Here is an 18,765-nt window from a genome sequence, read left to right as displayed (position 1 = left end):
TATATGAGTAGCCCTGTAAACAAACTGTTTCTCAAAGTCAATATATATTTAAAAAGTTGTATCATATATGAAACAATATAAAATCTGTATATAACTATACATACTAGTCATTGAAATATGAGAGACAACATTACAGATTGTGTCCATTTTATGCAGAATAGATGGTGCAAACCTGTACTACAATATCCCTATTAAATAAGACATCACAGTTATAAACAACTATTTTGTAATGTTCATTATGTGTTCACAAGCTGGAATAGTTTAATGTATGAACTAATCTCAAACTATAATTACATTCCATACAATTTTGGTATTTATCAACAACCTCCAATACGCTATTTTCATGACAAGACCACCAAATGGGCAAGGCTCCATCATTATATGCAGCAAGAAACAAGTTCTACACCACTAAGGTAAAACAGCTTTCCTCCTGTCCTATGTCATGTGTGGTATATACAGAGGGTCAGCTCCAATTGCTGTAAACCGAACTATAAGGCAACCCCTAGCATGTCTAGTGGGGCTTTGGAAAATTATTTCAAATATATGTATATATCTATGTTTAAGTGAACAGACTTTTTACCAAATTTTCACATGCTAGAGTAAGGTAAGCTACTTCTGTTAATCAGTACAAAGAAACCCCCAGCCAAAGTACAAAATTTCACATTTCTTTCCTTTAGACCTACTGAATGATTAGTTTTGGGCTGGGGCCCGTTTTCAAATCATAGCACAGGACAGAAAACCAAATTTAGATTCATGTACAATACAGTCATTACCATTTTTAGCATATGCCAAAAATATAGAACATATTGTTTCAAAACTTACATGCCAGACAGTCAGAACTATATATCCAAGAATACAAAACCATCTCAAAACTACATACACATTATGAAATGCAAATGAACAATGACAGTCCATACAGATAACTGGCACTCTCCTCCTCCTACTTCATAACGAAGCCTCAGGGAGGGGGCGCCCTACCATGGTATAGGAAATCTCCAATCATCAAAAATGTATCAATTAATACAATAATAGTACATGTACACATAAAAGTAATACTTTTTGAAATCTTTAACAAAATAAAGCAAATACTTAAAAATCGCTGAACAGTAAAACACAGTAGCTCCACGTATGACCCATATGCCAAAGTTATATGCCAAAGTGCCATATAAAAATCATTAAATGTAAACAACAACATTATTATTAAAAGAAAACAAAACAATAGGACATTAAAAATCTTATTGAGTTTCAACCTTTAACAAGCATTAAAGATTCACTGTAACAAACTTCACAAAGTATATGAAGATCGAACAACTTTTTTGCAGAAATGTCCCAGATAGAAACAGATATTAAACCACAAAGACGTCTTTCACCAAGTATAAAAATATACTAGACATCCTTGAGGAAGACATACAGGTAGAATAAACACATGCCTGCTCATATACGGAGGGAGTGGGATTGTAGAGGGAGGGGGGGGGGGGGGGGAGAAGAGATAGGTTGGGAAGGATGGACAGATGGGAAATGGGAGGAGGAGCTTGACGATGAAGACGAACAGAAATGATGTAAATAGTATATTATCAGTAGCAGAAAAACAAACTTACTAAAATTAGACTAGAAACGACTGTTTACCATTCTAATAATCAAATTTTGGTGCTTTGTGAAAGATAACTACATGATTTAATGTCTATATTTAATTGGAACATGTCAAGTGAAGAAATGTTTTATTTTTATATATTTTGTAAAGTTTGTTATGGTAAAGTTTTTATTTATAGCTGTAAATGACTGGAAGTGATGAAGATTTTTTAATGTCCTATTATTTTGTTTTCTTCTAATACTAAACTCGGTGGTCCACTTTTAATGATTTTTACATGACAGTGTGGCATACAACTTCGTCAGTCATATGGGCCATGTATGGCGCTGTTGTATTTTACAGTTCAGTGATTTTACGTATTTGTTTTTGGTAAAAATTTTAAAAAGTATTAGTTTTAGTGTTGACCTGTACTATTATTTTATTAATTGTTGTATTTTAATGGTTGGAAAATATTGTAATAAACACAAAATGTTGCTATATCCTGAGAGGGCGCCCCTTTCTCAAAGTTTCCTTACAGTAACAGGAGGAGTACACTACCAGTTACCTGTATGTGCTGTAACTGTTAGCATGTGCTTCATAATATGTATATAGTTCGCACTTTTGCAAGTACCATTTTGACTATCTAGCCCATAAGTCTTCAAACGATACATTCTGCGTTTTTGGCATGGGCTTAAACAATCTGGTAATGACTGTATTGTATATGAATGTAAATTTGGTTTTCTGTCCTATGGGATGACTTGAAAAAGGGTCCGGGGCTAAAACTGGTCTTTCAGTAAATAATAAAATTAGCTCAGTTCGCAATTTTGGCTGGTTTTTCGTTGTACAGACGTTTTAAAATATGTAAACAGCTGAAGGGCTGTATATAATGCGAGAACCAGGCATTGTAGCCATATTTGGCTCTGTTTACACCACAATAGCCTATTCCAGCTGCCTTGCCTCTAACAATTAGTTCGGTTAACAGATACTTTTGCAAAAAGCTTTAATGTCACCATTAACAAACTTTATGAGATCGACACGAAGTGCAAAATGCCTAAGCAGGCATGGCTAGAGGACAAATGTTAGGATGTAGAGGCTTATCTCACTAGGAGTAAGATAGAGACTACCTACAGGAAATTAAAAGAAGACCTTTGGAGAAAAGAGAACCACTTGTATGAATATCACGAGCTTAGGTGGAAACGCAGTTCTAAGCAAAGAAGGCAAAGCAGAAAGGTGGAAGGAGTATATAGAGGGTCTATACAAGGGCGATGTACTTGAGGGCAATGTTATAGAAGTGAAAGAGGATGTAGATGAAGATGAAATGGGAGATATGGTACTCCGTGAAGAGTTTGATAGAGCACTAAAAGACCTAAGTCGAAACAAGGACCCAGGAGTAGTCAACATTCCATTAGAGCTACTGACAATCTTAAGAGACCCAGTCCTGACAAAACTCTACCATCTGGGGAGCAAAATGTATGAAACAGGCCAAATACCCTCAGACTTCAAGAAGAATATAATAATTCCAATCTCAAAGAAAGCAGGCGTTGACAGATGTGAATATTACCAAACTATCAGTTTAATAACTCATGGCTGCAAAATACTAAACTACTACAGACGAATGGAAAACTGGTAGAAGCCCACCTTGGGGAAGATCAGTTTGGATTCTGTAGATATATGGGAACACGTGAGGCAATACTGAACCTACGACTTATTTTAGAAGCTAGATTAAGAAAAGGCAAACCTACGTTTCTAGCATTTGTATACTTAGAGAAAGCTTTTGAAAATGTTGACTTAAATACTCTCTTTCAAATCCTGATGAAGGCAGGTGTAAAATATAGGGAGCGAAAGCCTATTTACAACTTGTACAGAAACCAGATGGCAGTTATAAGAGTCGAAGGACATGAAAGGGAAGCAGTGGTTGGGAAGGGAGTGAGACAGGGTTGTAGCCTCTCCCCGATGTTATTCAATCTGTATATTGAGGAAGTAGTGAAGGAAGCAAAAGAAAATTCGGAGTAGGTATTAAAATCCATGGAGAAGAAATAAAAACTTTAAGGTTCGCCGATGACATTGTAATTCGGTCAGAAACAGCAAAGGACTTGGAAGAGCAGTTGAACGGAATGGACAGTGTCTTGAAAAAAGGATATAAGATGAACATCAAGTAAAGCAAAACGAGGATACTTGACTGTAGTCGAATTAAGTCGTGTGATGCTGAGGGAGTTAGATTAGGAAATGAGACACCTAAAGTAGTAAAGGAGTTTTGCTATTTGGGGAGCAAAATAACTGATCATGGTTGAAGTACAGAGGATATAAAATGTAGACTGGCAATGGCAAGGAAAGCGTTTCTGAAGAAGAAAAATTTGTTAACATCAAGTATAGATTTAAGTGTCAGGATGTCGTTTCACGAAGTATTGCCGGCCGCGGTGGTCTCGAGGTTCTAGGCGCGCAGTCCAGAACCTTGCGACTGCTACGGTCGCAGGTTCGAATCCTGCCTCGGGCATGGATGTGTGTGATGTCCTTAGGTTAGTTAGGTTTAAGTAGTTCTAAGTTCTAGGGGACTAATGACCACAGCAGTTGAGTCCCATAGTGCTCAGAGCCATTTGAACCATTTTTGAACCAGGAAGTATTTGTATTTAGTGTAGCCATGTATAGAAGTGAAACATGGACGATAAATAGTTTGGACAAGAAGAGAATAGAAGCTTGCGAAATGTGGTGCTACAGAAGAATGCTGAAGATCAGATGGATAGATCACATAACTAATGACGAGTTGTTGAATACAATTGGGGAGAAGAGAAGTTTGTGCCACAACTTGAGTAGAAGAAGGCATCGGTTGGTAGGACATGTTGTGAGGCATCAACGGATCACCAATTTAGTATTGGACGGCAGAGCGGGGAGTAAAAATCGTAGAGGGAGACCAAGAGATGAATACACTAAGCAGATTCAGAAGGATGTAGGCTGCAGTACGTACTGGAAGATGAAGAAGATTGCACAGGATAGAGTAGCATGGAGAGCAGCATCAAACCAGTCTCAGGACTGAAGACCATAAGAACAACACCACCAACAACATATCACTGTATTTTTTAATAAGAACTTCCAAATTCCATTCAGTGTGTACTACATTTAGAAAAAAAAAATTGGTTCAGTTTCTCGGTCGATGCAGTAGCTAGTAGGATTGAAGAAGCGTACTGTCATTTGCCAAAATTCGTTTTGATCTCTAAAGATTTATGAAATAGGAGTGTTACATCTCACCGTACTCACCCTGCCCACCGTTTAAGTGTGGTATAAGCAGGATCTCATAAAAGTTACAAAGGAGTGTGGCAAACGTTTATAGCAGCTGTAGACGCTGGACAGACATGATGAATGGTTACCTCCTTTTACACTATTACATTTCTCATAAAAGCATTGTAACTCCATAGACACTCAAATACTTGTAAGAACGTGTGTTGCTAGTTATGGGTTGTCGTAGACAGGCTTGTGTATCTCGAGATCACAACAAACAAAAAATATTTTAGTGTTTTAGAGCTGACGAGTAGGGAACAAGAACAACCAAGTAAAATGTAAGGGCAAATGACAAAGGACATGGATTGCGCAGTCACAAAAATGTTAAACTTTTAACGATAGCAGTATAATGACCTACAAACGAGAGATCAATAAAAATACTACTTACGTTCTTGGTAGAAATTCCCCTTTCAGCTTTGTTCATAAACTGAGAATTTTATAAAATCGATAAACATACTTACAACTTCAAAATTGGCTAAAGGACCAATAAAAGCATGTTTAATCAATAGGCCACAATAATTTAAGTTGCTAGGTAGCGTACAGTTAACAAAATAACGGTGCAACATCAGCCCAAAATTATTCTAATCAACTGCATCAACTACTTTAGGCCCAATGATGAAAGCCTGCCATAATAATGTATTCTGCTGCAGTGAGAAAACAAAAAAAAAACTGCATATTAAGAACCCAAATGCTGAAACTGATGACTGCACCTGGAATTTTTACTAAATGGCTTATGGCCCAATAAAACATATTAACCAGAATGATTTTTTTAAAAAAAGAGAATTACAATTTTCACACACACTGAACTTTAGTGGCGTTCAAGCAAGTTAACAACATGTAGAGGTAAACTCTACTGCCGGCGACAATGTAAATAATTTTTTCAATCAGTGCGTATACTTTAAGGTTTGCTTGACATTCGTCTAAAGTGCAAAAAATCTATTAGTAATTACATATTGAGGTTTACAGCACAAAGGCCAAGGGATTAATATGATGAATTTATTTTATATTTGGCCTCTAGGTGGTGTTTCTCACATAAACATTTGAGGAAAACGCTTTTCATAACGGAAAATTTCAAGCGAGACAAACACCCACCTTCGGGATGACAGGGAAGCAAAAAACGATAGCAGCCGATCAAATACATTAACAGAATAGGCAAGGCTCAGTGGGCTGCAAGGTAAATGCGGGCACGACAAATTACATCGCACAAGTTGTTTGTTCAAAAAGATCGAAGTGACAAGTAATATGGACTTAATCCAATCAGTTGACCAGCTGCCTTACTAAAATATACAGTATACCTTTTAACAGCCATATTGCTAAACTGTTTCGTGAATGTCACCAGATCCATTAAGCCATACAGTGAAGTCCATGACAAACAATTCATAAAATAATGGCTAATATAGTGTGCAACACGCACATATAGACAGAATTAGACATTATTTGTGTATAAGTCAATACACAACCTTCCGTAGACCAAAATATAAAATTAGCTGTGCGAACACTAATCTCTAAATAGTATTTCAATGAAATAGAAAAATAAACAGAGGCTAACAACTTTAAATCAACAGAATTTTTATTTAACTGCGAGACACTAAATAACAGGTAATAAAATTACAAGGTACCTTAAAGAAAACTAGCAAGTATGACATAAAAGATCACAACAAGAAATTTAGATGGTGAAATTAAGGAAACCGTCTTGAAGGGACTAAAGGCCACCCATGTCATTCATTAATATTGTGACCAGACAGCCAGTCTGATACACGTTTGCTGCAATTTTCGAAAATGTACCTTAGATGAAAAACAAAAACGAGCACCTTTGAATCACAACAGCAGACTGGAGTAACGAGAGATATGTCAAGTAGGCGCGAAAGGAACTGACATGCAGTTCTTATTCACAAAATTAATACCTGTTTTCAGAGGATCTCACAGTGGTTCGCAATATGGGCAGGCGTTGGTTCCCCAGAACGGAACTGCTCACCTCAGCTGTCGAGTAGCTGTCAGTTAAATTCTTAAGCGGTGCGAGGCCACCGTCTTCTGGCAACGTTCGGACAAAACGGAGCGCTCACAAGCCCCTTGTCATTGAGAATCTTCAACTGCCACTACTGCCAGCCGGTTACCGCCTTAGCCCCCCCCCCCCCCCCCCCCAGCAGCTAACCGAGCACCGAAATATATCACAATCGCCCATGGTGAGCGTCCTCTGGTCTTCCAACAATGGGGTAGAGACGAACCTAGCACAGATGCAGTCGACACTAACAAAGACGTCGCGGGCCCAAAGCGCAATGATGTACCCTTCTTAAACAAAATAGTTCTTTATTTCAACCGTTTTCGCCATATTTGATGAGTCCCGACACGTTCTGTTATGCTTTACGCAAATCTTCTGTTAATCAGTGATCTCTATGGACGGATTTACCTTTGGTAAGTGGTTCTGGACGAGGTAAGAGATGCCAGTCAGCACGTTTCAGGTAAGAGACAGTTGACATGAAAAAATTTTCAATCAAGTCAGCATGTGGAATTTATACATCGTTAGTTATGGCTCTATGGTCGTTCGTAGTGGCACTCCGGTTTATATACTACATCTACATACATACTCCGCAAGCCACCATGGGGAAGGGCAGAGGATGCCTTGTTCCAGTAACAGTCATTTTCTTTCTTATTCCACTCGTAAACGTAATGATTGAAAAATGAGTGTCTGTATTGCCGCTGTGAGAGCCATAATTTCTCTTGTCCTGTCTTCGCAGTCGTTACATGACACGTATATTGGCAGCAGTAGAATCACGCTGTAGTCAGTTCCAAATGATGCTTCTCCAAATTTTCTTAATAGTCTTTATCCAGATGAACGTCGTCTTTCCTCTACACCTACCCATTTGAGTTCACGAAGCAACTCCGTAATGTAGATCGAACCGAACGGTAGCCAATCTAACAGAATGCCACGGAATTGGTTCGACCTGTTAGGGATCCAAAGCACTCAAGCAGTACTCAAGAATGGGTCGCTCAAGTGTTCTATATGTGTCTCCTTTATCGATCAGCTGGAATTATCCCATTAAACCCGAGTCGACCATTAGCCTTCGCTTCTACCAACATTATGTGCTCGTTCCGTTTTATATAGCTTTGTAGCTTTACGCCTGGGTATTTAGTCGATGTGATTAGGTCCATCAGCACATCACTAATACTGCATTGGAGCAGTACAAGAATGTTGGTTTCCTTTCATCTACATCAACTCACAATTTTCTACATTGAGACGAGCTGCCATTCATCATACCAAATGGAAACTGTATGTCATCTTGTACTCATTGACAGTCACTCAAGGATGATACCTTCTCGTTCACAACATCACCAGCAAACAGTCGCAAACTGCTTTTCATCCTGCGCGCCAGAACAACAGCGCTCCTACCACACTTCCCTGGGGCACTCCTCACGACTTCCTCGTCTCTAATGTAAGCTCGTTGTCGAATAAGATGTACTGGCGTCTATTACTCAAGAAGTCTTCGAGTCAGCCACTCATTTGGGACCTGTTCCGTAAGCTCGGACATTCGTTAGCAGCTTGTTGTGCCGCAACGTGCCAAATGCTTCACAGAAATCTAGGAATATGGAATCTGCCTATTGCTGTCCATCTATGGTTAGCAGAATATTATGTGAGGACAGGCTTTATAAATCCTTGCTGACTTGTGGACGGAAGTTTTCTTGTCTCAAGGAAATTTATTCTTTTCGAACACAGCAATTATCCAAGAATTCTGGGACAAACCGATGTAAAAAATATTGGTCAGTTACTTTGCGGTTCCGTTCTTTTATTATACCTATATACAGAAGATACCTGCGCCTTTTATTCCATTCGCTTTGTCAGTGATTCGCGAAAAATGCTTGCTAAGTCAGGAGGTAATACATAAAGTACTCTGTGTAAAACCGAATTGTTCCAACTGCTTCTCTACACCAGCGGTGTCATATGGCCGGCATATTGGCGACAGTCAAACACTGTATGTCTGTGAATGATTTCTTAAACGCAAAATTTAAAACTTAGTCGTTCCTTTCGCCATATTCTATTGCCACATCGAACTGGCCAACGATTGACAGTATAGAAATTTTCGACTCACTCAGTGATTTTTCACAGGACCAGAATTTTCTCTGTTTCTCGGCAAGATCTTTCGGTACAGTACGATGGTGAAAGTTATGGAATGCTTCGCGAACTACCTTTTTATAGACGCATGTATTTCTATCAACTTCTTCCTATCAACATTTCCAAGTTCTTTTTTGATCTGTTCCTCAGCATTTTCCGCACTTTCTTATTTCAACATGCTTTGTTGTTGGCACGTACTTCTCCAGAACACCAGTTAAAATCAGTATAAACTTTGACCATAGCTCCTCACCTAGATCTTATCGGAATTAAATGGTGTCCGCTCATTATCTAAGTGCGTTGCTAGTAACTGCTTATGTGGTCTTTCTAGCAATAATAGCCACTTGATTTCTTGATGGATGTATTACCTTTCGTAACTATCGGCTTTATCACAACACCACGATCACTAATCCCTGCCCTTTACTGGTACTGACAGTAAAGAGAGGTCTGTTTATTGCTGCAAGGTCTAAAATATATCGATTTCGTGTTGATTGTTGAACTAGCTGCTCAAGACAGTTTTCGAAAAGCGTGTTCGGAATTACTTCAGAATGCTGTCTGTCTGTAAAAACCACATGGAATCAATAGACGTCCCATTCTATAACCGGTAGGTTAAAGTCATCTCCAAATAACATTTCATGATCAGAATACTTCCACGCTTCTGAACATAGACCTTATTTGAATGATTTTAAAGCTGTTACAGAGGAATTGATTGGCCGGTAAATACATCTGATGATTGCGTTGAGTTCACTTAGGTCAGTTACGGACAGATAACTTCAATGTCAGGATTCTACTCTGTCTTTCCAATAAACATTCACTGCCTTGTTAAATATTTCTGAACTTTCTACTACGGTTTTCATCTATCTTTCGTTTCCGATAATAATTTGTGCTTAACAATTTTCTTAGGTGGCAGTAAATTAAAGAATATCGGAAATTTACCCTCACAATTCTGACTCGATCTGATATTGCCACTCTTGATATCGACAAGCGAGCGTTCGTTCCAAGAAATGAGTCGTTCCATGAACGATTTGTTCCCTCGCGTCCTACTAACGATACTGGCCTATGTGCACATTGGTGACATCACCACAGTAGTCCTTTGACTCTTATTGGTCCGTGAGCTGCGATGTGCAGCCTTCCTGCCGTTCCCACTGCACTGACTATAAATGACGTAGCTATTTGTGGCTTACTATATTCTTTTCATGCTAAAGGTGGCCTATTCTCATTAAATTTTCTAGTATAAATTAATTAAAATGTGCATCCTCACCGACAAAAACGATCGTACTGTTTCAGCTGGAATAAAAGGAAATCTTACACTTTGAAGGTATGGATGGCTATCAGTAGCTCGCTATATCTGACCAAACCGTCTTGAATATAGCATAAAACGCACACAAAACACACAAAAACACAAACACACACACACACACACACACACACACACACACACACACACACACACACACACATACACACACACACACTCAAAGGAATTCAAGAACGCGTGGCAAAATTTGAAATAGATATGTCCCAATATCCGTGCCATTCATTCACAGACTATTTAAAACTACAATTCAATTTTCTATTATTCTTCTTTTTCTTGCAGACGATTACGCCTGGCGCCGCCTCTCTGCCCCCCCCCCCCCCCCTAGTAGCTCCGTCGATTTTGATCTTTCTCAACATCCATATTCCTTGCTTTCAATTGCCTCCTACGATTTGGCCAGTTGTGTCATGGGCGACCCCTATTCTTCCCCTGGCCCCTGGCATGGTAATATTCTTTTTTTTTCTGCTGACATCGCAGTCTTCTGCTCAATACAAAACTACACCCTAGACTACAGCCTTATACATTCTCTTAATCGTTGTTCTTATCTTCTTGTCCCAGAGTTCACAGAGTTCGTTGCCCTTGGTACAGCTCATCCATTATTAATCCTATAAGTGATTTCATCATTGCTTGTGACCTTTTTATTAGATAATACCACATGATATTTTGTCTTTTCCACACCTACAATTACTTCTCCTTTACCTCCAATTGATTTAATTTTTCCATTCCAACAGCCAAGTAATCACACTTATTCATGTTTATCTCTAGGTCAGCCTTATTGTATTCCTATTAAGGCTCTCTTATCATATAACTAAGATCAGCTTCAACTCTTGCTAAAACAATCGGGTCATTTGAAAAATACAGGTTAAATATCTTGCGGTAATCTACTGTCACTCCCATAACCTGGCATTTTCGATGCCAGGTCTGTGGGTTCACTCCTAGACATAGCTAAAAAGAGCGTAAGTGATAGCCCACATTCCTGTCTCAGACCCTTATTCACCTATAATTCTTCAGTCCAACTATTCCCAATCCTTAATCTCGCTGTATTATTTTCATATAATTTCGTAACAACCTCTAACGATCTTTGATCCAAATCTCTCTCTTTCAACTTTTCCCATAGCTTATTGGTGATTCATTATCGTATGCTTCTTTCTATATCAATCAATGCAACATGTGTCTCCTTTGCAACGTGGACACATATTAGTTGCACACATAAGTTTCAATGTGAAGATGATATCTGTTACGGGCATTCCATTTCGAAAGCCTACTTGCTCTTCTTGCTGTGTGTGACTTGTTCCTTTCTACATCAGATCTTTCAGTACCTTAAAATACAGTTTCCGACCAAAAGGGATTATTGCCAATCCTTTATAATTATTTGGATCATTACGTGACCCTTTCTTATTCACTGGTCTTATCTAAATTTTCTCCATTTTGATCTAACATCTTCTCCATTTAATACTCTTTCAAACAGCCTGCTTAAAGTCTCGAACAGTTTTGGTTATATTGGCCCATATCAAGGATGTGAATGACAATTTTCTCTCTTCTTCATAAGATTCTCCACACTTTGTAGTTAGAAATTCTTCATAACACAAAAGTAGAAGTGTGTGATTGAAAATAATAATATGGAATTCACACATTTATTTACAGAAAACTGCATGAAGGTATCGTATATTTTCCTCAGTTTTTCTTTTCTTACTTCCTGTCACGTATTTTATTTGTTGCAGTTGACATTCTTGGTACGATTATTTATCATTATCTTAAAGGACTGAAGATTAATATTTTACAGGGCCATTTGAATGATGGTCAGTAACATCACTTCCCTCTCACGATAGAGTACACATTTTGAGTATAACAGAAATTTGATGTACATCCTACATACATTACACCATGACCAAGCAAGAACAGTCACCGTAACAACATTCTCAGCGAGAATTTTGAACCTTCCATAGTCATACTAAACAATGAAATCATCTGGGCTAGATAATTCAACTTTCTTCTTAGATTGCACCCAAGAGGTGCAAAACTCACAAGTTTTAAGAGAAAATTCCTTCTTTGCAACATAACCAGATTTGCGCTTCAGTAAAAACAGAAACCGTTCTGGTATCTTTAATGTTTCCTAAGTTTCCCTTAAAACTACATAGGATATACTAACTTTCAATCATTTCTCAAATTTGCCAGAACAAGGAAGTTGAACCCTCATGGAAATTCTGTAATTCAAAGAATTAATCATCATCATATCTTTCAATTCTTTTTATTTGAATTTCGAGTATATGGATGTAACTTACATTGTACATTGTCCCACTGAGCTAAATCGATAGTCCACAGTGTTATTTTGAAACTTAGTCATGCTATACAAATACATATGTAATCAAGATTAAAAACCATTATGAATATCAATTAATGACTGACAATTCTAAAGGATTCAAGATAACGAAACATCCCCTAAAAAGGCTAATTTAATTAATTCTCAAAATTCCTTGAGAAAGGCTAATTTCAAGTAATTATTTACCACAACAATTTTCCTGTACTGATTTCTAAATCTTTCTACTTCATACCCAATTTTTGCATTCACAATGTGCCACCAGCTAAACATTATTTGTGTGAATAAAGCTGTATGTTCAGACACCATAAGAATAATATATGGTGCTCACTAACGATCATCTCATATACATCTTTTTGAGGAGTCAGGCGTTTTGTCTGCTGCGCCATAGTATATTCATTCCCTCAAGAAGTTTGTTGTACCAATCCACTGCAGTTAAAAACAACAGTGATGTACATAATTCCTATACCAGACGAAAAATGGCATTTATTACTCCACAGTAAGGTTGTCTGTAGCACACAAATAAGTGCAGAATCTTGTGACCAAAGTTTTTGATGGATCACACAGTGATATGACATGTAGGATCGACAGCAAAGTAAAACATGAAAACAAACAGAAAAATTTTCCTATGGACAATTCCTTCCATTCACTAGAAAATTTTCTGTTACTGTAATGTGTAGAAGTTGGAAGGTTGGAATTACTAATTCACTTCTGTACCGGTATATCAAAAAATAACTAGTAAATGACAAGCATGTAGCTATATATAAAAATTAATTATTATATGAAGAGAAAATTGTTCATCCCACATCATTGCAATTATTTATTGTGCAAATGATTAGTGGAACGTAAAACAAATTAGGTAACTAACTTATCTGAAAATTTTGTGTCCTTATAATCCAAGACATTTAAAGCAAATGCAGCCTTTTCATAAAAAATAAACCTTGGGTTCTAGGTTACCATTTTGCTAACGAATATTGAAAAGGCGTAGGCCTTAAAACATCAATTCCAAATACTCAAACGTTGTAGAAATATAAGATGAAAATTGTCAAAATCAGTAAACCTTAGCACTTTATCGGGCTTATCAATCCAGTTGTTACAGGCACACTTCAGCAGGTTTCCAGTATCACAAACTAGGAAAAACTTTCTAGCACTGTGAATAGGATGTAGGATGGGGCCACAGTGTACTGTTAGGAGTAAGGTGGTTTCGTTTCAAGTTTTTCTGATTATTTCATTATTGCATGATACTAAAGGTAATATATTACAACCAGATTTCTCTGTCTCATTAATTACTTTTCATAACGTATACTTTATCTGTGGAGCAGTTAAATTGCTAACAGGCGTAATAGCCACAATGCATTTTAATTTTGAAAACACAGTGATGCAACTGAGACCCAAGCCCAGTTAGCTATATCGTTATTATCGGTTTTATTGAAACCATGTATTATGTCTTCCAAAAAGGTCAAATGAATCCAATATAAATTTCATCCACTAACCCATTTACCACAATTTCACCACTTTTCAAAAAAAATTTCGTGGTCTTCAGGCATTTTATACTATCATCTACAGACAAACAATTTAAATCAAACTTTTCTATCAGATTTCTTACATAGGATGGACATGGAAACGTTATAGCGGTGTTACTCTTATAACCGATTTGTTACTGCTGACAATGCACTTTTCATTCAAATTGTGTAATTGTTTCCGAGCAGAAGTTTCTTGTAATCATACTGATACAAATATTTAATTATGTATGTCCATCTAATCAAAAATAGTTACACATTCATGATTTCCTGTTCACAGGGAAACACTGCTGGACAGCACTGGTTATTCGCAGCACTCGGGACCGTAACGCTTATCACAACAGTTCTTGTGTCATTTTTACCTGAATCGTTCAATGAGAAGCTTCCAGAGACAATGAAAGACGCAGCGCTCTATGGTCGTGGCCAGAAGTTCTGGACTCTTCCCGGAGTCAAGACCAGCTTACCAGAAAGTACTCCACTCTACAAAACCAGTTTTGCGGAATGCACCTCCTTCAGTAATCACAATGTATAGGGAACTGAAGTAGTCCGCAGTCTAGTGCCATACTTTTGACATCGAACTTCTTTGGCATTTTGTGTTAATCGCTGCCATCGCTTAATTATTAATACAGTTCTTAACTAGAGCGTGTGAAGCATAACGGACCACCACTGTAGGCTTTGCAAATTCAGAGGAATTTTATAGTTGTCGCCGAGTAATGAACCAAGGGACTCCAAACCAGTGACTAGGAGCAATTATCACTACACCACAGCAGCAATTTTTTATGTATTTGTTGCAGTAGGAACTTAGACATTTACTGAGGTGTCTTCTACAAAAGATGCAACAACAGATATAGTAAGATGCTCCGTATTCGTTTTACCCACGTATTCTTAGCCGCCCCAAAGTTACCTCAGAAAAGCAGATACAGATACAAGATATCGAAGCTTTAAGATGCTTTCATTTATAATTTTTTTTTTTATTACTCGTCTCATTTCCAAGTCACTTGAAAAGGGTCAGCGCGTTTGGAATCCCAAAGAAGACAATAGAAAAGTTTGACAGAATGTGTGGTGCAAGAAGCAGAATGTTAAGAAACAGAGTAATGAAGAAAAGAATGCAGAAGGTCTGTATACCTTTTGTGGCGGAGCCAGCAGATTTATATGGGACTACAGAGAAGGTGCTCCCTAGCAGCCTCAGAAATGGGATTTCGTCCATCAGCTGTTGCAGTGACAAAGAGTAACGGGATGAGAAGTGAAGGCATACCGAACATTCTCAATTGCAATGCCCAAATCTCACAATATCGTCTAAACTGGAGATGTCATATGTTGCGCTGAACGTCTTCAAAAATCTATCTAGAGGGACAAATCTGCAGGGGTGGAAAGATAATGTTTGAAGTATGCAAAAAATCTAAGGATGCAGTATGTGATTATTAGTGTTACTGCTAATATTATTACCATAATTACTGTCAATCACTGTACGATTGTTCAAGCAGATTTACTGGGAAACTATTGTGTGCCCCTGTGAACAGTAAATTTTCTATGACTTATTAGACGCTGTCAACAAAATTTTGACAAAATAGAATATTAAAATTCATTGTTTTTCTGTTATAATCCATTTATTAGCTTCTCCTGTTTCATATTGTGGTGTTGCCAAGTAATAACAACAACACTTAACTACCAGTTAAACTTTTGAGAAGAGTTGTAGAAGTAGTTAGAAACAATAAAATGCTATTGGAACAAGAGACTTTCGTTTATGATAGATACTTTACAAAAATATATTTCATTGTTGTCAACGGTAGCTACAGTATTCTGACTTACAAACGCTAAAAGTATTTTTAGAATGTGCGTGTAGGAGGTAAATAGGTGTCTCCACACAAAATGCTACTTTAGGTTTACACGTTGTATTGTGCAACATCGTAATCGTGAGGTAATGCAAAGTTAAGGAACGCCAGAGACCGATATTTTAGTAGCATGTAGAGTGTAATTTATGTAAAGGGTCGTCTTATAAAACTCTAGCTACAGAATCAAATATTTATTTCTTGAAAAACTTGATAGGTGACCAATTAATAATGAGCGCCTTTTCATTCCTCGTAAGTCCACCATAAGCATTGCATTTGTCACGTTTGGTCAACCTGTCGATCAGTGTATCATATTTGAACCCGAGTCAGCTAACAAGAAAACTAGGTGACAATTTTCACTTGTTCTGGACACAAGACTTGCCACATTGAAGGTACTCTACTTTTTGGGTGGTCTTTGTTCGATGGGGTGAAGGTGGTGACTCTGCGCTCGATACAGGCCGTATCAAGCAGTGTTTCCCACCTTTGTCTTATGCGCAGGATGGAAGGTATCGACCAGCACACTTTGATGTAGGAGGGGAGGTACTGGCAGAACTGAAGCTGTGAGGAGAGGTCGTGAGTCGTGCCTTGGTAGCTCGGTAGATACAGCCTTGCCCGTGAGAGGCAAAGGTCACTAGGTCAAGTCTCGATCCGGGCACACAGTTTTATTGTGTCAGGACGTTTCACACTTTGATGTAATATGACAAGATGCATATCGATGAATGCATTCCATTTAGTTTCTTTTTCTTCATAGTACATTCACAGGATTGTTGGATGGCGATAAAATCATCACTCTCCCGCATTGCTTTTCATGTGGTAAGTTGAAGTGTAAAATGTTTGTATTTCTTTTACTTACCACTTATTCTATGTAATATGTAACCCGTAATGCATTTCAGTAATGGGTGTCCTAAATCTCAGAAGAGTTACACGCTGCTTATCTCACTTTAAATGATGTATTTATTCCAAGTGAAATGTGAAGTAATGTAGAGTTTTAGTCAATTCTATTTCCATGTGTGGATTGCATATCTGACTCCCATCCAGAGACAGTACTCTGTATTTAATTTGCCTAGAGACATTCATTAATTTGCTTCCCTTTTTCCCCGAATCACAGATTTACCATGTGGCACAGCATCTGTATTATAGTTTTGAATGAATTTGCTCAAGAGCTCATATAATCCATAAAAGCTAGTACAATATGGACACATTGTTCTACAGTGTTCCCTATTAACGTATCTTTCGTTAGTGATTTTCAGGTCTTAAGGTAAGTGTAATGCCAGTTCAGTTTCCCGGGATATTCACGCAACGGAGCCGAACTACTTGCAGTTATTAATATTGATCAAATAGCAGCGATTTTCAGGTTGTTAGGTACTAATTACCAATTGATAATAAGACACACTTTCGAAGTTCACAGAATCTATTTACGTATTGTTAGTTACACTTTGAGATAGTGGGATACGAAGCTAAAAGTCACAATTCATGTTCGTTCAGTATAAGATAAAATGTAAGTCCTATTCCTATGTGAAGACTATTTGTCTTACTCTCTCATCGTTCTAAGGTCAAACCTACATATTATTCAAAACTAAAGGTATTTATAGACGGAGATAGTGATATCTGATCATCTCTCTTCTCAGCAAATTTAATTTTACTACTCTGTGAGGCGTGTAACTGATGATGATTATTTATCTGTGGAGTGAAACCGTCTTAGCCATATTAGACGAGTTAAAAGAAGAGTTTGATTGATGGGACACATTGGGAGTCAACAAATGATCATCAGTTTATTAATAGACAGTAGTGTGCAAAGAAAACTGAAGGGGAATTCCAAGGATTGGCTGCAGTGTGCAGGTTCAGATAAATGTAGGTTGCAGTAGCTATGCAGAGATGAAGAGGCTTACACAGTATAGATTCACATGGAAAGTTGCATCAAACCAGTCTTCGGACTGAAAATCATGACAAAAATACCAAGTGTCATTAATGATGTGTGGGATGACATCTAATTAGTTGACCACAATGTTGTTGCAACTGGGAGTCCTGGGGCTTCGGTTGGCTTATAGTAGGTCAATGTGTAATCAGGATTGCAGAGGGAAGGTAGGACGTTGTAACTATGGTTATGTGTTTAAAATTATACTAGCCTTGGTGGTTAGTTATGAAGTGGATGGTCTATCACACAAGGGGTGGATTTCAAGTTCCTTGTCTGCTGTATATGTTACAGTGACCTGTTCCTATTTCGTTCACCATGTTAGTTTCCTTATCACTACTACTGTCACGTGCTGCGTATTCATCTTCACTTTCTGGATCAGCACTGATTATTATATTCTCTCTTGCTTCCTCCGTAACCAGTGACTCCAGCAGGATTCGTTTCCAGTGTGTCTTATGTGTTTGCAATCTTTTAACCAATTATGTTGGATAATCTTAGGTAAATACTCTTTGGTTACTGGTTTTACGAAGCTAAATAAAGGACGAAACTTTTCTTTCTGCAAGAATTTGTCTCATTGTATGCCAGATTACCTCTGTGAAGTTTAGGTCATAGTCGTGTAGCGAGAGCCTTAGAACAATATACCCCTTACACCTTGAAACTGCATCTGCTTCAAAAACAGACTTCGGCGTTTTGTAACGCACAATTTGAAAAAGCTGATTTCATGTCAAACTCGCTTTAAAGCTGATTTTTTTTAATGACCCATTCCACTATGTCCTTTTTGTGAGCTGCAGTAGCAGGGAATTTATTTGTCTAAACAGCGTGGTACGGTGCGTTATCAGGAGCAACAACGCCACTAGCTCGGATGTTAGGTAATTGCTTCTCTTCTAACCATTCCTGATAATTATCCCCATTCCCATCATCATGAAA

The 18,765-nt window shown here is 37.8% G+C and overlaps 1 protein-coding gene across 2 annotated transcripts in view; it reads left to right on the top strand.

Annotated features, from left to right (window-relative positions):
• LOC126354441 (solute carrier family 22 member 7-like) overlaps positions 1-15,683 on the top strand; it is a 199,177-nt gene extending 183,494 nt beyond the window's left edge. For both annotated transcript variants that reach the window (XM_050004128.1, XM_050004127.1), the window contains one exon: positions 14,378-15,683. In XM_050004128.1, the coding sequence (XP_049860085.1) occupies positions 14,378-14,629 (252 nt within the window). In that variant the 3' untranslated portion in view covers positions 14,630-15,683. The remainder of the gene's footprint in view (positions 1-14,377) is intronic.
• Positions 15,684-18,765: the final 3,082 nt, after the last annotated feature.

The sequence above is a fragment of the Schistocerca gregaria genome, chromosome 3, assembly GCF_023897955.1.
Source record: "Schistocerca gregaria isolate iqSchGreg1 chromosome 3, iqSchGreg1.2, whole genome shotgun sequence".
NCBI lineage: Eukaryota > Metazoa > Arthropoda > Insecta > Orthoptera > Acrididae > Schistocerca > Schistocerca gregaria.
Note: the sequence above shows the minus strand (reverse complement) of the source record. Positions and strands in the feature narration are given on the sequence as shown.